Raw genomic sequence first — 26,621 nt, 5'->3', positions numbered from 1 at the left:
AGATGAGTTTTGCCTCAAAACTCTGAAAAACAGCAACTAAAACAACACTAAATATATATAATCCTATAAAGGTCAGATGGAGGAGGGGGATCGATCCGAAGTAGATGTCTCCTATGAACGGAATGGTGAGTGGTGACTTCTAAATTCAAAAAGTCTAAAGAAAGACTTCGTCGTGCTGTGGGACTGAGTCCTAGCAAGAGTCCCTAGCTCTACAAGTGAAGGGAGCCTCATCGAATGAAAGGATGTTGAGCAAACAGCATGCAGCAAATGCCTCTCTTGTAATGATCCACCTTGTAATGATAAATGAAGAAATGAAACAGGGCAAGCTACTGCAGCGCGCCAGGCTCAACAATGATACACTGGGACTTAAAGGCGCTGACGTGGAAACTGCCCTAGTAGAATGAGGTAACCTCTCTGAGAGGCAGGTCTACCTGAAGTATGCCTGCAGAATACAATACAATGATATATTAGACCCATAGTGTTAGCTTTACTTAGACAATTACCTGTTTAGATTTTGCTTGACCCAGTGTTATGTTAGCTGAGGAGACAAGCTGTCAGCTGTTTATAAAAAAATAAATTGTATTTTGAATATCCACATCCATGCAATTAATTTAAAACATTGTTTGATTGATTGATTTCACAAAAAAAGTGACAGAATTGTTGAACTTAAGTTGAAGAAGAATTGGTCCTAAGGGAAGAAAGAAGGAAGGGAGAAGAAAGAAAGAAATCAGGGAAGAAAGAAAGGTAAGAGCTGAGCCTGAAAGCTAGCCTGAGCTTTCAGGAACACTCTTCTGCTGGCTGAAAGGCTAGGTACCAGGCAGTCTTCTTTAAAGGTACTTTAAATCAGTCAGCAAACGGAGGAGCAAGGCTAAGAGCAACTAAAAGACAAGTCAGGAGAACAAACAAAAAGGTGGCCCAACCTCCTTTTGCATAATTTCACCGAGATAAGTTTGAAAAATACCACGGTCAAATAAATCATGAGTGAGGTGTGTGTGCAAATAACAATGGATGTCATGAGCAATGTGTGTCCCTTAATCTAGCAGAAAGAACCTTGATGAAAGAGGTTTTAGAGTTAGAAAACTTGCAAACTGGACTAGAGTGCCGAAAAAAAGTCCATTGTCTTCTGAAATGGGATCCAAAAAGAGATCCCATTTACCCGATAAACCTAAATGAAGAAAGGTTTATTAGCTGCCACTAAATGCCGTGGCGTCGTACCGAGTATGTGAAGGTCCACTATGAGGTGCCAACTGAGTCACTAAAGGGGGAACTGTTGGGGTAAGGGGTCCAGATGGGGAACCGACATTCCCAGAGGGTGGATGATGAGATCGGGTGGGAGGGAGGGTGAATCCATTTGTTTATGACAGGGGTAGAGAATGGAACCAAGGGGACACAACGGGCGCAGGCTCATGGGAATCATTCTGCAGAGAGCAAACTGTTGGAGTTCTGCTGCTCCCTGCAGGAGAGGAAGGAGAGAGGGGCCTCATCTCAGGCGAAGTCCTCGCATTCCCATAAGCAGGACGGGAGCATAAGGGGACTGGGAGGCAAAGAAAAAGAGCCAAGTTGGCTTCGCAGGAAGAGAAAAGATCTGAGGAGAAAGGATGAGCTACCACTGACGTTGAAAGGCGGAGCCCAAAGCATGTGAAGCGACCTTGGTGGAGAGAGAGCGGATGTGCCTGATTCCGGAATGCTAAAGGAACTGGGACTGTTCTCATGAATTCTGCTAACCTGGCGTTTGGTGGAAATTCGCCCAGCCCAGACTCTCATGGCCTCGACCAAGGGGTAGCTCTCTGTCTCCTCCTGTTTGTTGATGAAGATTGCACCCCCTGAGGCACCACTGTCCCGACTAGTTAGTCCCTGAAGGAAGAATTCTCTGATGAGTGCCTGTGGTGGAGCATTGCCCTCATTTCTCTTTCCCCTATATCTGCCCGAGCCAGTTTCTGGGAGTCACTTCCGCGGGTCGAAATGCAGCGGCCTCCACCCGGCAGTGACACTGTGTGGCCACCGGAAAGAAGAAGAAATGCTGGTCTTTGCCCCACTCCGGAAGAAGCCACCAAGGAAGAGAGGAGACCTGAAAAAAAGCCCGACCAAAAGGGAGCCCTCGTCCATGAAAACTGAGAGAGGAGCACTGAAGGAATGAACATGCGAACCTGAGGGCGACAGCGGGGAGTGGAGGATGAGTAGCTGAAGAGCATGACTGATGAAGTTGCCAGGGTGGGAAATACTGTCATAGATGACGGAAGGATCAGCTGCGTAAGGTGTGCCAGGTTGTCTATAATTGTCTGGGGAGGTGAAAAGCTGCGTTGGTTGATCGCAAGAGGTCTCCTTGTTCACAAATGATGGTGTGGTAACGTAGAGATTGTTCCGTCCTCGAAATTGACCCAAGATGTGTTGAATGAAGATGCCCGGATGAGAGCACAGAATATCAGTTGAGCCTGGTAATCAAGCCAGCCAGTCAGGTAATGGCTGAGCACCTTGGTACCCACCTTGCCAGGGGTCCCCAAGCACCTTACAGAAACACACTGGGGTGTGATCCAGGGCAACCTGAAAACTCCTGAACACCTTGGGAAACCTCCTGATCAGAGTGGTAGTAACCTCCTTGGGGTCCTGAGGCACTGAAATGGTAGCATCCCTGCGTCGGTGAGGTGGAGCACAAGGTGCACAGTCCTGTCCGAGGGGGAAAGAGCGCAGTCTGGATTGCCCTGAGAAGAGTCTATTTATGTCAGGTTGTCCTTTTGTTCTCCTGCATGGTTCTTAACCGGCCTCGCTAAGGTTGGCAGGAAATTTCTCTCCGTCTTTGAATAGTCTAAAACTTTTTCGGGTTTGTGGATACTTTGGTTTGAGCGCAGGGGAGCTGATTTTAAATAGCGGAATTGGGACCTTGAATATCCCCCTTGGATTCCTCTGGGGGAGCTACTATTTGAGGCTGTTGTTATGATATGAAAAAGGAACCGTGGGATCTGTTGATGGACACTCCCAAGAGAGACGGTCTGAAGGTGCTCTTCGGCTGCCTCCCAGACGCAGAAAGCGGTTCTCCTGGTCCAAAGGGTTGCAGCTCGTCTACCAGGCACTGAGTTCCCCAACTGCCTGCCTCTGGTGAGTTCTCTCTGCAGGTCTAGTTACCTCCCAGCCCTCAACTCTGCCTCTGCCCCCTGGCCCCCTTGCTGCCAGGTGGGGACTCTGGGGGAAGGAAGAAGGTTACCTTCTTCCAAATCCTCCGCTTTGGAGAGCTTCTTTCTGGGGAGCTGGGAAGGACTACTCTCTCTGCAGAGCTGGTCTTCACCCCACTCAGGTTCAAAGCTCTTGGCTTCTCAAACAAGGCCGCTCTGGACTCCTCTTCGCCTTCAGGACAAGGCAAAGGGGCGCTCAACCTCAATGCTGTCGCCTCAGATTGGCCCAGCTTGGCCCTCTGGCTTTGGAAAGCAACTCAGTAAATGCCATGAAATGTCAGGCGATAGATGTATTGGAACTCCACTCCTGTTGCAGTAGCATGAGAAAGCATAAATAGCCCGCATAGGCTTGACTCCGACAGATGCAGAGTGGCCATACTCATTTAATATGTGAACCGCATGAGACTGACATGGGAGAAGATCAGCCTCAAGGAGAAGGTTGCTGAACTAAAACTCGCCCTCTGGTACTGTCATCGGCCTCTCTCCCTGCCCGCTGGGGAATGACCATTCTCTCCTGGGCCACCTCCCGGCATCATCCCAGAGATCATGATGGCATCTAGGACTCTCCTGGCTGCGGCAGTGCGTGGCCTCCGGGTGGGAAAGATCTCCATCGGAGGGCTCCCACTTGGGGACTCCCTTGCGCCTGATGGAATAAGATCAAGAATGCAGTCGAGCAGGGCCTAATTAAGGGGACACCAAATCCTCAGAAGCACCTACTAATGCCTCCAAGAACACAGACTCCAGAGGGGCCTCAGGGGGGGGAGACCTCCCATTCCTAACATCTCCATGATGTCTCCAAATGAGACGCCCTCAGGGGACCACCCCCCCTCCATCCCCATCCTCAGAGTCAGCCAATCGAGGCGTCCTCGAGGGAGACCTCTTCGCCCTTTCCCTTCACAAGTAGTCCACTTCCGTCGGGCTCGGCTAGGGGTTGGACCGACCAAGGGGGAGACTGTTCAAGGTACTTCGGGTGTCCCTGGAGCCGAGTCAGGAACCGCCCACCGATGGGGAAAAGGGATGGAGCCGTGGCAGGGGGGCGACGGGGAGGAAAAGCAGGGCCCCCCCTGGTACGCAAGAGCACCGGGATGTTCGATCGGCAATGACAGAGCCGCACGAGCGCTCGATCCGGGGAAGACGGATCGGTGCCGGAGCCAAAACCGGATCCGGGAGAGACGAGCCCGACCTGGGACGAGGGAGGAACGCCGGCTCAGCGAGAGGGGAGGTCGGAGAAGGAGAGGTCGCCGGCGGCTCGGAGCACTCGAGCGTGGGTCGATCCCTCGGAGCCACACCGACGATCCCGGGCCAAGCCGGGGGCGGCGACCGGGCCCCGCCCGAGGTGATGTCGAGCCGGGGAAGCGCCAAGGCCGAAGGCCCAGATCCCCTCCGGCCGCGGACTCAGGATCTCCCTCCCATTGCATTCCCTGGACAGAATTTCCCGATCATCCGTGTGGTCCAACTCCATCAATAGAAAAATAGGCGGGCCTGGAGGCCGCCCCGGACCTCTGAGGGGCCTCCAAACACCTCCTAGGAATTTCGGCTCCTCCTCCCTGAGGCAGGAGAGAAGTGAGGGGGGGCTTCCGCCGAGGAAGAAGGACTAAGAGAGAGAGGCTCAGGCAGGGGAGAGAAGCTCTCCGAGAAGAGTTCTGCCTCCTGCCCTCCTCCTCCCTCCCCTGTGAGAGGAGCAGGGGAGGGAGGATTCCTCCTCCGAGAATCCCCTCCGGCAGGCTGAGGCCCAGCCCCAGGAGAGGGTGACCCTCAACAGGTTGCTGAGGCTTGGTGATGAGGGGAGGGGGCCGGAGGTAAACTCCACCAGCCAGGTCCAGCTCCGACCTCCCCCTACAGGGGTAGGCCGAACTCGCAAGCTCCAACCTCAGTTCAGCCAGCCTCGTTCAACCATGGAAGCAGCCAAGAGACAGTTCGCCATGAAAAGCACCCTTATACCCCAGATCTCAGTACATTTTGGCAAGCCAGAACCGGAACATCACAAAAAAACAAGGCTAAGGCTGAGCACAACACACCCAAACCAAAAAACCTAAAAAAGCACACACACACAACAACCAAAACGAAAACTTTAAACAACTAAATAAAACTAAAAGAAACTTCAAAATAACAAACAATAAAACACAAAGCCGCACAACACTCAAAAAATGTCAAAACAAAGCTAAGGATTAATCACCAAAAAACAGCAACAGACTAGGCAAATGCTTAAAGAAAAAGGAAGCAAATTAAAAGCTAACACACAGGGTCATAACCATATCTGGTCGAAGCAGGAGATATGCTCTGGAATCCGTTCTAGGATGCTGTATATACACAGATCTATTATTTAGTCATTGTTAATAGTAACAATTCTGACTAGTATTGGATGCACATTCAATATGCTTCCCCATGCGTCACATTGCTGTGTGGAGTATCATAATTGATACTTGGTATGGTTTTGGCAGGGTGTCACTAAATGTTGACCGAAATGCAATAGCAGAATGAAGGCAATGCATGCAAACCTCATGGTGTATTCTATATATTAACAAAATGTCATTGATGCATTAAGTCTTTGGATGGACAAGCCAAGGGGTAAAATAATTTATATTTGCTAATTGGCTTTTCCTAATTGTACAAATGCAATTAATTTCAATTGATGCATATATATATATATATATATATATATAATATATATATATATATATATATATATATATATATGTGTGTGTGTGTGTTGCAAATCTTGATGTAAAATGACTTCCTTGAAAGGCTTTTGAACCGAGGTACCAGGAAAACATCAGTAGAAGATATTTTATTCCACCTGGACTGTGTCCGTTCTTTCAGCATTTTCCAACATTTTGATGTGGTTTTGCAACTTTGGAGTTGGTCGGTGTGTGTGTTTTTTTTTTAACTACAATAGCATCTTCATCTAAAAAGAGTGTACAGATCTTCTATATCCAGACAGAACAAAAAAAATGGAGCAAATGATGCTGTGCTGCTTTCTGTTGCTAAGTAGTACGATTTTCTTTTGTGTTAAGATTGGGAAAATACTTCATTCATTGCTGTGTCTTCAGAATATGATTATCTGAACTCTTATAAGATATGAACATACTTTGATATTATTGTATTTGTTTTATTTTATTGATCCTTTGTTGACTGGGTTAGTCCTACTGGGCTAGTGGATTCTTTTCGAGGGAGAATCAAAGTAGTATTTTTTATTACTAGAGGAGATTTGGCCATGGCATTGGGAAATCTTTTCCTACTCTTTTGATAAGTGCCATGGTATATTTTACATCCACTTGAGTACCACCAACTCACGCAGATTGGAACTCAGTTTAACATTCCATTCAAAGGGTGGTACACTCTGGAGTGTATCACACCTTAAAGTTGCACTGCAATACCAGCAATCTGAAATATTAAGCCAATCACCAGGAGTGGGAATGAAATCCACAGCTTTCTGATCTTCAAGCACCAAAGGCAATTGTGCTGCCTTTTAAGACACTGACATAAGTATGATTTAATGCGTCTGATATTCTTTTCTTCCCTCTGGTAAAGAATTAAAGATCTTAATGTCCTGGAAATGGTTGAAGAGACTCTGGATGAAGAGGAAGAGACATGGGATCACTTTAACTGTTAGCAACCGGATTTGTAATGTGATTTACAGATAGTTGTAGTATTTTGTCATCTTTGTTGTTCCATCCAGCTAGTAGTTCCTGCCTGCCTGTCCTCCTCTGAATTTTTTGAGATTTAGCAGAGGCAGTACTGACAGTTCAATAATTTTAGTGTTAAACTCTGGATAAAAGATCGCTAGTTCATCTTCAGCAACATTGCAAGTCTTTCGATCTCCTTCTAGTCTGTCACCTCTAAAGAAGAAAAAAATAGCATGTCACTGTTACACACTTCTGTGTAGTCCTGATTTCTGATGATAAGCTAAATCAAGTGCCTAAGCCTCAAACAAAGAGCATTTGGAATCCTAATTTACTTACTTTTAAATGACCATTCACACCTTTTTTCAGACAAGGACCTTGAAGAGGTGTACGAGTTAGTAGAGCTCAGTAAAATGAATGTAGATGTATGATTAACATTTGGCAACTAAGTAATCTAATCAGGCTACACCTGTTACATCAAAAATTAGGTTCTGCCATCTTTGTAACATAGAGGAATGAGAGAGAGCCTGGAGGGATTTCTGCAATGGACAACATTAAATAAAAACGTATTTAATTTAGCAGATGTTGTTTTTTATGCCAGAGCAGCTAGAACTGTTGGAAAAGGGTTTCACTTATACCTAAAACTGGCAGATTTAATGAAAACCCTAATTAATTCAAAGCCATATTCTAAAAATCTTTCAGTTGTTTGGTGCAATAATTTATTAATTTATTAATTTATTAATTTTATTAATGTATCCATGTTTTATGTTTTGTCCTACTATTATTGGTCCATTGTGGATGGACGTGGTTAATAGTTTAGTCACGTGGGGGAAGGATATGAGATTTAAATGTTAGCTCATTCAAATGTTAGCCCATTGATATAATTGCAGTACAACTTGGAGTTGGTTTTTATTCTGAGGAAGTTGAGCTAGAGTAGCTCGACGAAAAGTGGATTTTAAAAGTACGCTTAAATAAATTTTATTTTTACACCATCAGTTACGTGCTTTCATTGTATCCGGAGTGTCTGGCAGTAAGTTCGGGAGGTTTTCATTGCTTCGTGTAGTGGTTTTTATACTTTTCTCTAGTTTGTCACTGGTATCTAAAAAGTGTTTGGACTCAGCATTGCCACAGCCTGGAGTCAGTAATTGCACTCATTCCCTGCCTGCAACAGGAGTTTCGATGGTGGGCAGAAGCCTGTCACCACAACAAGGGTCTGCCATTCAGATTACCCACAGCCAGACAGACACTGACAATGGATGCATCAGACTATGCCTGGGGGGCCCATATGGCAGAAAAATGTATTCAGAGCACATGGCCTGCAAACCAGATGCATCTTCACATCAATCAGAAAGAGATGCTAGCTGTTCAAAATGCCCTGACAGCTTTCAAGGACCTGCTTCATCCAGGACAGTTACTGATGAAGACAGACAACACTACGGTCATGTGGTACATAAGCAGGGAGGTACACATTCCTACCCCCTCTGCAGACAAGAATGACCTTATGGGACCCAGCATTGGCTTTTCAAGTTCACCTGCAAGCACAATTCCTGCCAGGAAAAACAAATACTCTGGCAGACGAACTAAGCAGAAACCTCTTGGATCACCACGAATGGAAACTGGATCCACAAGTCTTCAGCATGATAATAAGGAGATGGGGATGCCCACACATAGATCTATTTGCCTCCCCTCACAACTGCCAATTGCAGAGATTTTGCACAAGGATTTATCACAAGCAAGCATGGAAAGTGGACGCCCTATCCTTCAGCTGGAAAAATCTAACGGTATATGCTTTTCCCCCACTGCCTCTCCTTCCCAGGGTACTCCTAAAAGTCAGACAAGAGAAGCCAAAAATGATACTGATTGCACCAGACTGGCCACGCCAGCACTGGTACCCAATTCTAAAGAGCTTGTCTCAAGGTCCAGCATGGATATTGCCTCAAACTTCTCACTTACTGACCCAACAAAACAATCAGATCCTGCACAGCTAACTCAGGACCTTACATCTGGCAGTATGGCAGATAATGTAGCCATTCAGAACACTCCTCTTTCAAAAGCTGTTATGGATGTTATCTTGGAGGCCAGGAGGCCCAGTACCAGAAAATCTTATGCAGAACAATGGAAGAGATTCTGTGCTTGGAACCAGGAACAAGGCAGTGACACGTGTGTACCAAATATCCCTCAGATTTTACAATACCTAACTGAGATGCTGAACTAAGACCTTTCTTTTTCATCAATTAAGATTCATGCCGCTGCCATTTCAGCCCATTACAATACGGAACAACCTATCTTTTCTCATCCTTTAATAAGGCAGTACCTCAGAGGGGCCAAAAACATTAGACCTCAAAGGGAGAGCACCAATTCCGGCCTGGGACCTCAATTATGTTTTGGAAAAACTAACACTGCCTCCTTTCAAGCCAGCATCAACAGCAGATATAAAATTCTTATCCTGGAAAACAGCTCTGCTCCTAGCAATAACCTCTGCAAAGCGAGTCTCAGAGTTACAAGCACTCATGGCTATGGAACCTTTCATTATTTTTCATCCAGACAGGGTTTCTCTGAGGACAAACCCCACATTTATGCCTAAGGTGGTGTCCAGTGTGGCCCTTAACCAAACCATTCACTAGCCTACCTTTTATCCAAATCCACAGAACAAGGGTGAGAAAATTCTGCATTATTTGGACATACACAGGCAGTTACGCTTCTACTTGGACAGAACTAAAGCTTTCAGAAAGACTGAGCAACGTTTAGTGTCATATGCTGCAGGATCAAAAGGAAAGGCTATCTCAAAACAGACTATTTCTAAATGGCTAGGCCATTGCATCTGTTTCTGCTATTTTCAACATGACAAATCAGTGCCTTAGGGCATTAGGCCTCATTCCACCAGAGCAGCAGCCACTTCAACAGCCTTCCTCAGAGTAGTTCTAGCCAAAGATATCTTAGAGGCTGCAACTTGGAGTTCAGTGCACACCTTCACAAAGCACTACCACTTACCTCTTTACTCTAAGTCCAGAGCAGGCTTTGCCACTGCAGTTCTGCAGGGCCTCATAGCCTCTCCTAACCCTATTTAGCCCAGCCACCCTTCCTCAGCTTTGGGATTCAACCCAAGAGTAATGACTGCAACAGTGAAACACGAACATAATACAGTTGTGTACCTACCATAAATGTAGATGTTCGAGTGTATTCACTGTTGCAGTCCAGGTTACCCACCCACCATCCCCCTTTTCTTTGCTGGGACTTGTCTGCACCTCTCTATCCTATACAACCTATTTGGTGTATTTGCTTGTAGATGAAGGAGATGTTATTTTTGTGCATGCATTTTTATTGGCATATTTTACAGCCTACCAATTTGGGGGCACTTGACATCAGGGGCAAGAAAAACTGAAAAAAATGGCGTCGGCTGCATCTTTTATACCACTGGTGCACTGACGTCAGGGAAGAGGCGACAGCAACCGACGCTGGACCTAGACTTTAGAATTCTGGCCTACTGAGGGTAGCCTGCCAGCAGGATAACCCAAGAGTAATGACTGCAACAGTGAATACACTCGAACATCTACATTTACGGTAACACAACTGTACTTTTTAGAACATGGTCACATTGTTTGAACAAACAGTGGAAACCAAATCAAGAGTAATTTTCCACAAAGGCTTTGTAGGTTTGTTATGAAGATTGTATTATAAATCCATCACACAAGTTATTTGGCTGTAAACAGCCTTTTAGTGGCATCTACAATGATGTTTTACTTGTGTGTCAGCTGTGATGCCTTCCATGTCAGGAGCAATGACCAGAACACATGCTAAAAGAAGTTAATAACAAATGCCTAATATAGGCACTTCTTACAGAATTCAAAATGTTCAGGTTTAGTGAGGCTGGCATTGTAGATTATGATCTGTAGTGCTGAAAGGAACACAGTATTAGAAAAAAGAGATTTTGGATTGGGAGACTGCAATGGCCAGGCAAGTAACAGTGCTGCATCAAAGCAAGAGGTCCTGCGGTTTGAGTCTCAACTGGGGTACCTTCTTTATAGAGTCTGCATGTTGTACCATTTTCCACATAGTTTCCCCAGATGCTTTGGCTTCTTCTGACTTCTCAAGGACATGCAACAGGTGAACTGTCATTTTCCAAATTGTCTAAGTGTATATGTAATGTGTCTATGAGTGAGTGAGTGTGTGTATATTCTGTCATAGGCCCACACTCTGTTCAGAATGTGTTTCAATGCCTTCTGCCCATTGGTTGCTAGGATGGACTCCAGCACCCTTCTGACCCTGTAAAGGGTGAAGTGTGTTATCAGAAAATGGTTGGCTGGAAAAACTGGAATGGCAGCTGGATTAATGAAAACTTAAGTATTAAAATGTAGTTGTTAATGGCTGGCTGTTTTTTTTTACTTTATTATCTCTGCTGGTTTAGGTTTTAGACTTTATTTTAGTTGTAGTGAAATGGTAATATACTTTGTGTTTATTTTACCAATGTGCTTTATGCTGATTAATTTATGTGAAGTTTGTTAATATTTGTTTTAATTTTTATAAAAAGTTTTTTTTTATTTTTTTTTTTACTGTGAAGCTGCCTCAACCAGGCTAGAGATGAAAGTGCTTAGTGTTTATTAAAATTCCTTGTGGTGCCATATTGAGTGTCCACGTCACTTTTATTTAAATATTTAGCATTTCAAATGGACTTTACACAGTATAGGATATAAAATATGTTTGCTACTGTGGTTTCAAAATCACCTTTAAAAATCACAGCTGCTTATAACAGACCACCACTTGTGGGCTACAAAATTTCTCTTCTAGAGGAAAGCTGTTTCTGTACATGTAGAGTTCGTTTGTTCTTTCTTTTTTTCCCTCATTACTATCTTCTACTGATTTTCTGATTCAGTTATTTGGATCTTTTCCTCCCATTCTTTACTGCTTTTCTAACTTCATTGTCGCAGTGCCTTAATATTTTATCTGTATAGCTTTTTCTCTGACATGTTTGATGGATGTTCTACTTGGGCAGAACCTGTTTTCAGTAGAAAAACTGTCAAACCTGTGCATAAATAAATCTGTTTGTGCGCACTGCGCTTGCCAGCTTTACCAGTAACCATTTTGTAGAGCGTTCATGAGTTGTATTACCTGTCTATTTAGCCTATGCACGAGAATGACAGAATTATGACAGTATTCTGTACTATATATATATATATACCTCATTAACTCTGACTTTGTCGATCACGTATTTTGCATTTTAACCAGGTAACACTAGTTAAGCACATTTTCTTTGATGTGTGTGATACAGGAACTTTGGACTGGTTAAGTGACTTAATCAGTGACATACTACAGTAAGTGGAAAGTGAGAGACTCAACCATGTCTAGAACAAGAAGACATGCACAGGATTATTCTGATACACATCTTATTGCCTCATTTCTTAATGGTGTAATGCCAGTTGTGATCCTACTAATTTGAGGACTGTTAGATTCCATTCCATCTCAACCTGTCTGCAGAAGATGAAAACTAAAATTCTTGCACTGGTGTGAGTGTGTGTGTTTGTGTGTGTGTATGTATATATATATATATATATATATATATATATATATATATATATATATATTTTTTTTTTTTACTTCAGGAATATTCTTTTCAAGACTGTGTACATTTATGTATATTTTATTTTTGTACCCTACTTTATTTTTATCTTCATACTTTATTTGTGTCTATACATATATAAAAATGTTTCATTCTTTTAGATGAGGAACAATTTCAGGCATTGCTTCCTTTCCTCAGAGAAAAGAAAGGTCGTCTATGACATCATAACTTGGATCGTTACGCAAATGGCAGTTTGCTATACAGTTACACCTTTTGTATTACTTGCAGTGGATCCAACCATCAAATATTATAAGTAAGTGGATATTGGCATAAGACAGTGCTAATAGCAGATCCTGTAAATGTGATATTGTAATTAGCTATATATGGCAGTTTTTATTGTAGCTGTTATCAACAGTTGTATCCCTTTTCTATCAGAATGAGGATTCCGGCATCTCATTCATATAGATTGACACAAAGTAACACCTTTTGTTGTGTCTTAATGTTTATATTTTCCTGTTGTAAAAGGTATATGTTCACTGAGTCAAGCTTCTCTGCAGTATCCCCTTTTTTCTGTCTTCTATTCCAGTTTTCGTTGGACCCCCAGAGATGCACGCTGGCCAGCAGTAGCAGTTGACATCTTCAAGTTTCATCATCTATTTCCCTTCCAGAACTACTGTGTGCTCTGTTAAGGGAGAGATTTTTCAGTTGGTCAGCCATCACTGGCCCTCAGTTTGCCAGCAGTATTTCTGCTGAAAAATATGCCATTAAGTAAGCCTTGCCTTGCATTTTGCCCCCCCCCCCCCACCATGTGTGATAGGCAGAATTGTACCTTCTGGAAGATGGTCCAAACAGCACCTATTGGTGCTCTCTTTCCCTTCATTTTTTTATTTTTATGAGTTATAAAGACACATTTTGTAAAATAAACTTTAAACAAAGCCATTTGAGGGTAGACTGTGGTATTAAATGTAGTAGTGAAGAACCTAAGGATTGAAGACTGATTAAATAAGGCTCTAATGCCCTTTGAATTACCAAGAACAAAACAGTCCTGAATTATGTTCAGATATCTAGTTCAAAACTTTTGCTGCACAGATTTTGCACCAGAAGCTTGACATCCACTGAAAGCAAATCCAAGTACCAAAGTTCATGTTTTCTGTAGGTGGGTTAGTCAGATGTCCTTTTACTAGTTCAAAGGTCTTTGTAGAGAGTGCCTTTTTCAGCTTTCATTTATGGACACATTTTGTGATGCTAACTATGATCAGCTGCTGGGGCCAGTACAGTTGCTCCACCGTAGTATCTAAGCCAGATTAGGTTGGAAGCTGGTAAGTATCATTTATTTATATATTGATCAATTGATTGATGAACCTATTGGCTAATTGCTGTCACCCTTTATTTATTGATTGATTAATTGTATGTTATTGACCATGTAAATCTCACTAAGTCCTATGGATTTATTTTCATGGAAGTTGCTGGGGGATACTTACATTACTTGAGATAAATTTGCCTAAGACATTCACAAAAATTCTGTAACCTTCACAGTGAGTACCAGTATACTTTTAACACCTACCTGAACTGCAACCAGATCTGGTAAATAGAACCTTAGTCTAACCTGTTGTCTAAAACAAATAAAATATGGTGTATCAAGAGAACAACACCTCTCCTCCATACTTTACCAACACATAATCCAAGTGTTTGGTGTGCATATAGAGCCCACACCTTCTGTCTTCCCAGACTAAAAGTGAACTGGACAGCCTGTTGAGCTCTGTATTGAATGTCCAAATTATCTTTTGCCTTGCTCCTTTTGATGACGCTGAAGAAAGTCAAAGGGTTATCCGTGTTAGTTTATTCAGTGAAACTTTGTAAACCTTTTACAAAACATGAGTAGTGTTTTACTTTATGGTTTCAAGTTTGACTTTATTTATATTTTCTTTTTCCCCCTGTTGCAGATTATCACAATTTCCACATGGTCAAAAATGTTCCACTGCAATGTCCTGTGTATTTTTTAAATCTGTTTCCTGTTTTTTTAGTAGTTGGCTTTTAAGATGCTGAACATTTATTTGTTTAGAATGTTGTTATATGTTAGAGGAAGTATAGTCTGTCGGTGTTAATCACCCATTTTAAAGCTGGAAGAGTTCTCAAATGGCAAGGAAGGAGGAGTTTAAGAATAATGGGTGAGGATGATTTTAAAATCTTTAACTAAGTACTATGGAGATTATCCCAGCCTTCTTTGATCTTTGCATAAAGGGCGTTACTTTTGTTCTTGTGACACCCTTCTCTGAAGTAGACTGCATTAATGAACTGAAATTGTTTGTGCATAAAAAGAACTTAGAACTGCTGTTTAGCTGAGCAGCAAGGTATTATCTTGGTAAGTGATTATACAGTACCAGCTAAGAAAAGTATGTTTAATTCTCCCTCAGATCTCCATTGCCTGGTTTATGAAACTCTGTGCGAGACTGAGCTATGTGATTTTGCACACAGGAAAGGAAACGAGATTTTATAACCTGTCTAGGGATGAATCTAAATTGCTTTCCACTTTAAAACAGAACAGGTTTATTCATATTATGAAACCTGACAGGGGAGGGGAGTTCATGCTTATTGAATACAAGGACTATGTGCGGAAAATGACTGAAATGTTAATGGAAACTTCTAGGTATTAATGCTTGTCAATTAATGTAGTAAATATTGCATACAGGTACATTTACACATTGTTATGATCTGTTGTTGGAAAATTTTGTTTCATCTAAGTTGTTTAAATTCCTACAAGTTGACCATCCTGGTTGTTCTAGGGGATCTTTAGTATCCTCATGGTCCATAAGTGCCTTGTAAACCTTGCATTAAGACTCGTAGTTGCCTCAGTGAATTCTAAAACTGAGACCTGCACTAGGTATGTCAATCACAAGTTAAAGCAGTTTTTTGTATGACAAATGTAATGTTATATTTGAACAGGATGTAATTTTTGTTACAGTTGATGTAGCTGATCTCTTCTTTTGTATTCCACACTCAACAGGAGTTGATTCATTTAATGTTACCCTGATGGAGAACAACTCTTTCACCCACCTTGGTATTAGAATGTTAACTGAATTTTGGAACTTGTACTTGAAAACAATTTGTTTTTCAAGGGCAAGCATTTTTAACAGATAACTGGTATTGCTATTGGGTAAGCTGTACCCAGTTTATGTCAACGTGGTGATGTATATATGAGGAAACAAGGTATGTTTATATAAGGGAGTTGTTTCATCATGTGCAGATATATCAACACTTTTTAGATGACATGTTTTTGATACGGACAGGTGGACCAGAACATTTGATTGTTTAATTTCTGAACTTTTCAACAGAATTTTTAAAATTTACACACTGTTGGTCTTTTGATTTTGTGAATTACCTTGATTTATAAAAATCTTGCAGATAATTGTTTTGAGTTAGTAATATATTGGAAGTCAACATTTTCCAATTCTTACTTAGATTATCAAAGTTACCATTCACACAAACAAAAGGCTAGTATAGTTAAGGGCCTAATGGTGAGAGTGTCACAAATCGCCTGCAGTGAATTGCATTTCCAACAGGAGTGAGAGACTTTAAAGAAGATGCTTTTAGCACATGGGATCCACTTAACTTGTTAAGTATTACTGAATAACAAATTTTGAATGAGAGAAGTGGTAGATTTAAACCAGTTAGTACTGGAGGGATGGCAAATTGCCTAACCATGAGTAGTGAGATAAATACAAAAGTTAAGGAGGGTAAAATTCCTCAGGAACTTCTATGTTATCCCACCTGGCTTCCCTCTTATAAACATATATTGTAAGAATTGGAAGGTGGTGTTACATATGGACCCTAGTTTACAAAACACAATTGGAACACAAAGAAAGTTTGTTTTTAAAAAAGGTAAAAATTAAGAATTTACCGAAGTACATCCCCCAAAGTGAAATTAAAACACCTAATAGAATTTTTAAGTGTGGAGCTTGTGCACAATGCTTGCTTATGCTTAAAGGGAATGAAGTTAGTGTGCCATGTGATTTTGTAGTAAATTGTCAAGTAAATTTTTCCTGTGGAACTTTGAAGGTTGTAAATATTTCATAATGTGATTTTTACAGTGACTTCTGCTTTGGAAAGACTGAACACGCTTTGAGGAAACTTGGTTAGCATTGTGTATATATCATTAAATGCATGATGCCACAAATGCGTTATGTAGGCACTCTATTGCCTGTCAGAATTTTTATGCAATTTTAATTTTTTATCTTAAAAAAGATAGTAAAATGACTTCCGTGGTGGTGCAGCGGTAGCATTGTTGCCTCACAGCAAGAGGTACTCCTGTTCGATTCTCGACTTAGGTTGGGAGTGCCTTCTGTGTGGAGTCTGCATGTCCTCCCCGCGGTCGAGTGGGCATCAAAAGACATGCATTGAATGGGCGTGCCTTCATTGAAGGTTGGGCGTAGGGCTGGCAACTCGACACCATAAAAAACAACTGCCGATCATTAGACCGGAGTTCCGCTGTGACGACCCCTAACCGGGAAAAGATGAAAGACAAACAACAAGATCTTAAAAAAGGTAGTAAAGTCCCAAAGGGATGGTGACTGGAAAACTCACTTGAAGCATGTGAACAGTTCTGGCAGATTAAATTCAATGCAGCAGTGTTTCCGGGATTAAATGACTCATTTTCCATCAATAATCTGTTAAACATGAGGACTGCTATTTGATGAAAAAGAAAAAAATGTTTCAACAATGTATTTTGTATAAATTTGCTTTTACCATTATTTTTTAAAAATATTTGTGCATTTATAAATGTATTTACATGTTGGATCATGTGATACTACAACCTGTCATGTGACTTTTCTAGTATTTGTGTGTCATGTGAAGTTCGGTAGGTTTCATTTTGAAGTAGTCCAAGACTATTTAGATGAAAGTGCTAAATTAAAACTGTGCTTGCCTTTTTCTACTGCCTTGGACTTAGCGTTTTCATCTGCATATCATACATAACATGGAAGATTATACCGTCTTCTCTTTCCACCTCTCCTCACACACTAACATACCACCAACTACAGCACATCTTTTGTACCGACTCGCTTCTTCTAGGCTAATCTCCCATCACAATATTTCTTTAATATGCTGCTGACCTTCTCGGGGTCAGCAGTACAGTTTTTATACAAACTCGCTTCTTCTAGACCAACCACCATCAGAATGTTTCCCTAATATGCTGCTGACTTTCCCAGGGTCTTGATATGTTTCTTATCCCTAAAACCATCACTCTAAACACCACATGCCTCTCCCTGCATATACAAAAAGATTGAGAGAGAAATTGGAGGAAATAAAAATACTCACACAACAAAAACTGTGAAAAGCTTCAAATGCAAATTTTGTGTTCATGAATAGAATGGATTCATGAAAAACATTATATAGACCAAGAAACCTTGGGTCATTTGTAAAAATAAGCGAGTAAGGACGTGCAAAAATATAAAGAGCAAAATCTTGAGATTTTTAAAAGGTATAAAAAAGAAATATGGACATGAGGAAAAAAAGAGAGATCTGATAATGGTGCAGTATTTATGCAAAGGAGAAAGCCAAATTAGTCAACACAAAAGAAGCAGCTCTAAATATATTTAAAGGGAAATACAGGCAAAAGCATCCAGATATGGAAAATTTCACAATGCAGAAAATAAGATCACAAAGAGGGAATGTAGAACAGAAGCTTAGTCAAGTAGAAGTTACAAAAGTAGAAGCTGGTGTTATGGAAAATATGTGAAGTGAAGGATTTAGTGTAGAAAATTTAACACTGGTTATGTCACAGCATGATGGAATAATTAATTTCACAAGTAAGGAGGAATAGGAGGAGTGGGAGATATCTGGAGAAGAAATATGGACATGGGAAAAAAGAGATTTAATATGGTGCAATATTTATGCAAAAGAAAAAGCAAAACTAATCAATATGCAAAAAGCAGCACCAAAGATATTTGACGAGAAATACATGCAAAGGCATACTATGGAAAATTTTACAGTACAAAAATAAGAAAACAAAGGGGGAAATCTAATGGTAAAGGTGTTTACCTTACAAACACAAGGTGCAGGGTTTGAGTCTCGCAAGGGATAATTGGCTAGGCTTAAAATGGCTCACAAGGGCAGTTAGCCTAGTACTAATCTATGAATCTATGAATAAAATATAGAAAAGAGGATTAGTAATGGAGAAGTTAAAGAAATATAAATTGGAGTAATGGATGACCTATGAAATTAAGGATTTAGTGTAGAAAATCTAACTATAATAACATCATAGCATGATAGAACAATGAGTCCCCAAATTAAGGAGAAACCAGTAGAGCAGGAAACATGTATCCAGTTGCCATATGAAGATACTATGGAACCTTCAGCAGGAAACCAGTAATAAAGTTCAGTTGGAGTTGCACAGCAAGGAAAGGAACAGGAAACTGTGGCAACTCTGACACAGTCCATGTTACGGAGTGACAGGCCAGTGAGTTCTCATATGAAAGAGGAACAGATGACACAGTATGAAGCTGAGGAGAATATAGCACAGGAAGATGTTCTGGAACTTTCTGTAGAATGCCCTTGGGAAATGGAGAACAAAGAAAGTGTCCTTCGTTTAGAAGAAAATGATCAAATTGAAGAGGAGTTTGATTTAATAGAGATGGATAGACATAAGATCAGTGAAAGGAATAAATTACAGAAGGTCAGTAAGACCAAAATGTTAGAAGTTTGATAAAAAAAAATGAACACAGTAATCAAGACTATTCATAGAAATTCATGTGATAGGATATATTACTGTGCAGCTAAATTAATAACAGATAAAATCTTACTACAAATGCACAGAGCAGTAAAGGAAAGGTAGGGGAGAAATCAAATGCTGTCATGGAAGTATCGAACAGAGAAAACCATAAAGCAGTCAAAACAAGAAGTGTTGCTGTTAAAAGAGTACAGAAGAGGGAACAGATCAGCAAAAATAGTAGGAAAGATAGACGTGATAAAAGCAATGTGCACAATTCAGAACAGAATTTATTGTACACTATTGCAAATAATAAACTAAGGATATCAGATCAGGCAGAAAAAACATAGAAGATATGCAGATAAATATAAAGGAAAGCACAAAACAAGCAATTTGTTGATAACCCAAAACATTTTTATAGAGAAATGGAAAACAAGGCAAAAGGAATGAAAACATCACCCAAAAAAAAAGAAATAGACAAATTTTGGAGAAATATCTATGAAGATCGTGTGGAACATAACAAAGATGGCGAATGGATAGAAAATAAAAGAAAGAATAAGAAGTTCAAATGTACAGGATATGAAATGGGATGAAGTAATGGCTGGAGAAATAGAAACAAAATTAAGAAAAGCTCCTTATTGGAAAATCCCAGGCCCCGATACAATAATTAACTTCTAGCTAAAAGTCTTAATATTGTTACATGAAGATTTAGCTGTGAGTAAGAACTATTTATATGCACACTATGAACAGACGCCAACCTTGTTAACAACAGGAATAATTGTACTCCTCCTTAAGAGTGAACATGCAAGATATCCTAAAAACTATATACCAATAACTTGCCTTCTGATGATGTATAAACTATACACTGGAAATGATGCCAGTAAAGTTTATTGTCATTTAGAAGAAAACTCAATTGTGGCAATAGCAGAAAAGGGTAACAAAAGAAAGTCATATGGAACAAAGGATCATTTTTTGTTGAAGTCATAATGGAGAATTGTAAAAAGGAGAAGACTCTAAGTATGGCGTGGATAGACTACAGAAAAGCATTTGCCAGCATTCCACATTCATGGATAAAAGAGGGCTTACAAATGTATAAAATACACACCCTACATTTATCGATTACATTACAGTGACCATAAAACAGTGGCAAACCATTTTGCAGCTAAGCTATGATAAAGGGCAAATTATTGTCCAGTGATAAAAATTCATAGGAGTAACTCTCTGACACTGCTACTCTTTTGTTTTACCCTTAACCTGTTAAGCTGTTTACTTCACAGTTTAGGTCATGGCAATAATTTGGCTCCTAGAAAACAACAAAGTATAAAGACTTCTCATCTTCTTTTTGTGGATGATTTAAAACTGTATAGTTCATGTGGATGATTTAAAACTGTATAGTTCATCAGATAAGGAACTGAAAACACAACTGCAAGTGGTTAAAACTTTCTCAGATATAAGAATGTCATTTCTGCACCAAGAAAATATCAGTCTGGGACAGGAATATGATATAAAATACTTGAGCAGGAGGGAGTGTAGAAATATTTGGGAACTGATGAAGGATCAACAATAAAACATGAACAAATGTGAATGAAACTTTAGTAATTAATATTTTAGAAGACTAAAATTAATACTAAAACAGCCCTGACATCTAGGAACAAAGTCCAAGCTATAAACCAATTTGCTGTTTCTGTTCTTATTTGCAGTTTTGGGATGATTGGCCCCAAAAGGTATTGGATCAGTTAGATAGGAACGCAAGAAAATGCTTCATGCTTATCAAATGATTTATAAAAATCAGTATACACCAAGATTATCTGTTCCCCATTCTGAATGAAGTATGGGCCTCCTTGAAACTGACTGCATGTATAGCTCTGGAATCGTAGGACTGCATACATATATGCTGACTTCACAAGATCCAAACAGAGGGAAAGTTTTAAAACATGAGGAGAATAAATCTAAGGTGACTTCCCTGCTTAGTTTAACTGAAGCATATTGGTGTCAAATGAGAATGGAAATCAGAGCAGAAGTAGATAAAAATCTGTCAGCAACTGAATGTGCCAAAAAGGAAGGAAAATGCATAAATATAGTTGCAAGTACAGAAAACTCCTGGAACAACCTCATGTCAATCAGGATCTAATGCAGGAATGGTTAAGGAGAGGTGAATTTAAATCAAAAGACAAAAGGTTAATATTGGTGGCCCAGGATAGTGGACTATGTGCACATTGGTTTACAAAGTCCATTGAACATGTTGGAGAAACAGACAAATGCAGATTCCGTAAAACAAAACTGGAAACCGTGGCACATCTTGTTGCTGGGTGTGATATACTAATGGCAGAAAGACTGCTACTTTGAGTATTATGCAAACATTATAATATTAAAGTAGCTGACAAGCATTGGAAACATGAGCAACAAAGCATTTTAGAACATGAAGTTTATATCACATGGTATCACCCGTTAACAACAGTTCAAAAAATAGATGTGAGAAAACCAGATATAGTAGTCCATGAAAAGAAGACCAAAGTAGAATCGATCATTGAAATTGCTACACCCAGTGGTTATAGTGTCTTACATACGGAGAGATACAAAGTCATAAAATACCAGTATTTGCAGGCAGAAATGAGGGCAGTGTTGAAGAAGGATACCCAGACAGTTCCAGTAATAGTAGGGAGCAATGGGTTTCATAAAAAAGAATTTACAATCATATTTAGGTATGTTACTGATGCATGTAATTTGCTATGAATTACAGGAGTCAGTTCTGGGCACATTGCAGGTGATACAAAGACCTCTTTCAGCTAACCTCAAATATTGGAATAATACTAATTTCATAAACGTCAATCATACTTTGACATAGGAATGGGGTCCATTCATGTCGTGGTATTAGAAACCCAAAAGACTTGGAGAAATTAAACCAAGTAAATATCTTCTGACGTATGTATTCCTCACTGACTCACGCCTCACAGATCTTCATCTACATCTCGTCTTACACTAACTGTTTCTCAATTCCTATCTGAGGCTTTCCTTTCCACTAACAGAAGGATGTGTCACTCTCTCTTCATTCCTTCACACTTGTGTCAGCCCAAACTGGGCAACTAACAATCATTACCCCCACACTACTGGAGTGCCTAACTACGTACTGTCTTTGTGTAAAAATTTCCTTTAAAGTATATGTATTATATAATGCAATGAACAAAACTGTCTTGTTACTAATTTTTATAAAATATTCCTTTTCAGATATTTGTATTACAGCACATCCTCCAAAACAGTCTTTGTATATTTTTATATAAAGATTCAGTTTAATATATTTGTATTGCATAGCGCAGTTAATTGACTGTTTAATTCTTAAAACATCTTAGTTATACCATTATAAATGTTTTTTCTTTAGCAGATGTTTTGTGTGTTGTCGTAGTATCTTTTTGTATGTAACCATGGAGCTTTATGTCTTGGCTGTCACCGAAAGATGTTTCAATTACCAGATGGACTTTCCCAGTAAATAAAATAAATAAATAATAGCAAGTTACATGTTCGAGACATGGATGCCAAGAAATATTCTTAACCGTACTGTGACATATACACGATGCGTCATCACACCAGCTTTACCTGGTTAAACGGTTGTAGGCTGTAGTGAAATCCAAAATTTTAATGGTTGAAATACTTAATTCTTTGTTTTCTTCATAATCATTGTTAAGAAACAGTATTTTTTTCACAGCTGTTATTAATGCATGCTGTGCATTAGTCATTTTTTTTTGTGTCCATATAAACAAAAACTCTAAAATCTGTATTGCATATTATCTATTGTTTGTGCAGTGCAGGGGTGGGACAGCATCTGCAGTTTCCAAAGCTGTACCCAGTCATTATTAATTGCATACATTTCATAAGTCTGTCCCTGTTCTTATCTGACTCCGGAAGAAAACATCCTCTATGCTTTTCACAGCTATTAAATATCAAATATTATTAAAGAGCAGTTGGCTACCTTAAACAAGTACATCCAGAGTTTTTCTAGTTTGTTCTGTTTAAACTGATGTTTTTTATAACTACTTTTCCTAAAACAGATTATGCAGTTATACAGTTCAGGTGTCTTTCCTGTATAAAATTCATGTAGTAATTACACAAATGTGTCATGAAAGCCAAAATACACTTATTATCCCAAGTCTTTATCCTTTTCTTACGTTTATGTAATTTTCCTTCTTTCTTATTGCTTCAGGTGTTTGTATTTTCTTCATTAAAATAGTTCTTTGCACAGCCATTTAATTGTGATCATGGTTAGCTCAGCTGAATCCCCTTTCTTACTCTGTTCCCTACTGAGTGCTACTACTTTTTGGGTATCCCTGTCTACCTATAATCTGTTCCACCACTACATCTGGTATTTCAGGCTTCCTTTGTACAGGTGAAATGCTTATGTTTCAGACTTCTTCACAAGAGCTCATTGTTTTTGCATTGAGAATGCAGTACCTGTGCCTTTATGACATCTTACATTTGCATTTTACTTTCATTTTTGCTTTAGTAGTACTTTCCCTCTTGTAGTGCATTCCTCTTCTTGGATTTTTATTTTCTGGATGTATTAGTTTGGATTTTTGTTTTTAATTTAAGCTGTCACATTTCTAATATTTGTAAAATCTTTCCCAGTCCTTTCTTAATTTTCTGTGGTATACTCACATTCACTTAGTTTAGACCTTTGTCATGTTTGCATAACTGCATATTTTTTTTTATTCCAGACCACCTGTAGTAAATAATTTTTTAATAGTACACTTGGTACTGAGCTCCTAGTTATCCCCCTGGTATTACCCCCTTTCCTCAGAGTGGACTTCATTTAGTAACATAGTATTCAGTGCCGTGTTGTTACGATAGTGCTTCACTGATGATGCATTTTGAAAATGTACTGTAAGGTGAAGTTTTCCCTAATGCTTTTGTGGTAAAGTAGCATAACCAAGGTCCCAAATGTCGAAATTGCACATAGCTGAGATAGATGTAAAGTATAGAAGGTCTCTGGTGTTCCTGGCCAGATTTCCCCTCTTGGTATGAATACCACTTTTGGTCTTTCCTGAAAACAGGCCATGCCTTCTGAGACTAACCTGGTCAACAAAAATAAATACAAATAAAATCTAGGTAAGCCATGCCAGTATTCTCTCCCTGCTTTAGCTATCTAGGTTACTGAGTCAAAATTATGTATTGAATATGTGATGCTTTTGCATTTTGAACTGTGTTAGGGTACTAGATAGGCCCAGTTATTTGCTTCTTGAGTGATTCCATGGTATTCTTCACTTTTGAGGTCAAACTGCCAGGTTGGTTGTCCCATTTGTGTTTTGTTCCTATTCTGTCTTATCCCTCCCCCTTAGTTTGTTAAAAAGAGTATATAGTATCATCACTGGTTCTGTCCTTTTTAAAAATGATGGCTGTAGTTTGTTTAGCCAGTCCAAGAAAAGAACTGCTATGATGTATATAGACGTTTGTAATAGTTGTAATAGAATTATCCACCTTTATCTACTTTGAATTATAAGGGTAAAAAGATACCAGAAGTACTTGGCAATCTGCTGTGCTTATCCAATACAGAATGATAATTCAGATTTGTGTATGTTAAGGGTACATTTATTAATTTTTATGTAGTGTAGAAGGAACACTGATGTTAGCAGTTTATGCTTACATGCTATGTTTTTTTTCTGTTTTATCCAAAGGTCGATGTATTTTCATTTTCACATCTTAAGTATACTAGTCCTTCTCCTTCTGCCAAGTAGACCAAGGAAGAGTATTCATCAATATTATCAAAATGAAGGTATGAAGAACTTCAATAACAATAAGAAGGAACAATGACTCCTCCAGAACTAAAAATGTGTGCTGTTTAAGAACACGAGTCATCATTGGAGGCAAAAGCACTGCATTCGAATAATTTCTTCAAACAAGGACTTTGTTGCTGGCAGCGTTAGTTTCAAAGGTGGCACACAGTAAAGAATGTAAACTGTGTGATCCCACTTTTGATTTCTTATGCCGTAGATGTGTATTATTGTAAAACATGTTGAAATATTTCAGCATAGAAGTATAAATGCATTTATTTTATTTGCGTATTTTTATATATTTACATTATGAGGAAATGCACTTAATAGGTATTGAACATTACAGGAAATTAATGAATCACATAATTGTTCTGCTGGGCAACAAGTATGTTGTATTTCCTTTTTCATAATTGAAAATTATCCTATTATATCTTCCTTCATGCAGGGAATTAAAATACTTGAAGATCATTTTTGTATAAATTGCTGCAAACAATAAATATTTTATGGGAATGTGTTGAATTGACAGTGGTACTCAGATTATTAATGAAGTGTTGTGTCAAAGCACCTTTTCTGATAACATCACAAAAATGTAGAAGACCACATGCTGCTGGATTTGCTGGTCATTACAGATCTAAATATGCTTAGTTCACTTTGCCCTTCAGAAGGGGGAGGCAGGCAAAACCAACTGCTATTACAGCAAGTTTGTTCTTTTTTGTGTGTATTTCTAGTTGTAGCTTATTGTACAGTTACCAAAAACAATGATCTTTTAAGTTCTTATTTTTTTATGTAGTAAGTAATATTGGTTATTACTACACATGTTCAGGTTGTGCAGCAGTTCTTTAAGTTAATGCATGCCTTCTGGATTAGATTAGCCATAGGAATGTTTTGCTGGTAATTTCACCTGCAGTTAAACTGTTATGTGAATTTTTGGATGACCTAGTCAACAGTGTAGATAAAGGAACAGTTTGTGTAATATTATTGTAAAGTATTCTAAAGAAACTAGCACATGCACTGTGATATATTGTTAAATGGTTCTGGAAGGATATATAATGTCCAGAAAGACTGTCCTTCAACATGGACCCACAACTCAGTATGCTGGGCACTAAGGTAACATTACTGTTACAAGAGCGTGGGTCCCAGGGGATCATACTAATTTTTTTTCCTTACAGTTTGTGCTTATTTAGTATGTCTTTGTTAGTTTCGCCTACATTTAATTTTTGAATTTTAGGTTCTCAGCATCAAAAATAATATTTTGCATTCAGCGTTTACAAAGCTTTGTTCTTCATTTTTTTCTTTAAATTTCTTTGCATATTTGAAGATTTTTCCATTACCCAGCTTTGCTGCTATTCTTTGTTTGATGTGCATATACATAATATTTTTGGATATCTGTTTACCATTGTCGTGCCACAGTCATGCTGTACACTTTGTGATAATTAGTATAGCCTTTATTGCCCACGATAGTGCTGGCTGAGTTCTCCAGAAGTGCCATCCACTATAAGGTGGGAACATCACTTTGTAGGACTGCACTTCCACATGATGATTGCTTCACTGTCAGTTGGGATCATATACCTGCCTGGTGGACCTAACTCAGCTTTTTTATTTCTGAACCTGTGTCATCCATACCCCTTTCCCCCTAAATTCTAAGGAATACTCCTGCAGTGCATGATTATGACAAATCTCGACGGTAAAATTACATAGTAAAATATATTTCAGTCATTCTAAAGTTTATAGGTGTGCCAATTTAACTTAGCAGTAAAATGATAAAAAAAATTTCCATTAACTCATTAGTAGAAAGTGATAAGAGCATCACTCCTC

General features: G+C 39.5%; 1 protein-coding gene across 3 annotated transcripts in view; it reads left to right on the top strand.

The window, feature by feature from the left end:
• Positions 1 to 25,325, top strand: part of MBOAT1 (membrane bound O-acyltransferase domain containing 1) — a 1,680,446-nt gene extending 1,655,121 nt beyond the window's left edge. For 2 of the 3 annotated variants that reach the window (XM_044069118.1, XM_044069110.1), the window contains 2 exons: positions 12,506 to 12,657; positions 24,711 to 25,325. In XM_044069118.1, coding sequence (XP_043925053.1) covers positions 12,506 to 12,657; positions 24,711 to 24,846 — 288 coding nt within the window. In that variant the 3' untranslated portion in view covers positions 24,847 to 25,325. Of the gene's footprint in view, positions 1 to 12,505; positions 12,658 to 12,930; positions 13,162 to 24,710 lie in introns of those variants that run through there. The other variant, XM_044069126.1, reaches the window with a different exon arrangement.
• Positions 25,326 to 26,621: the final 1,296 nt, after the last annotated feature.

Source organism: Protopterus annectens, chromosome 1.part0 (genome assembly GCF_019279795.1).
Source record: "Protopterus annectens isolate FY-2018-M chromosome 1.part0, PAN1.0, whole genome shotgun sequence".
NCBI classification, from domain to species: domain Eukaryota; kingdom Metazoa; phylum Chordata; order Ceratodontiformes; family Protopteridae; genus Protopterus; species Protopterus annectens.
Note: the sequence above shows the minus strand (reverse complement) of the source record. Positions and strands in the feature narration are given on the sequence as shown.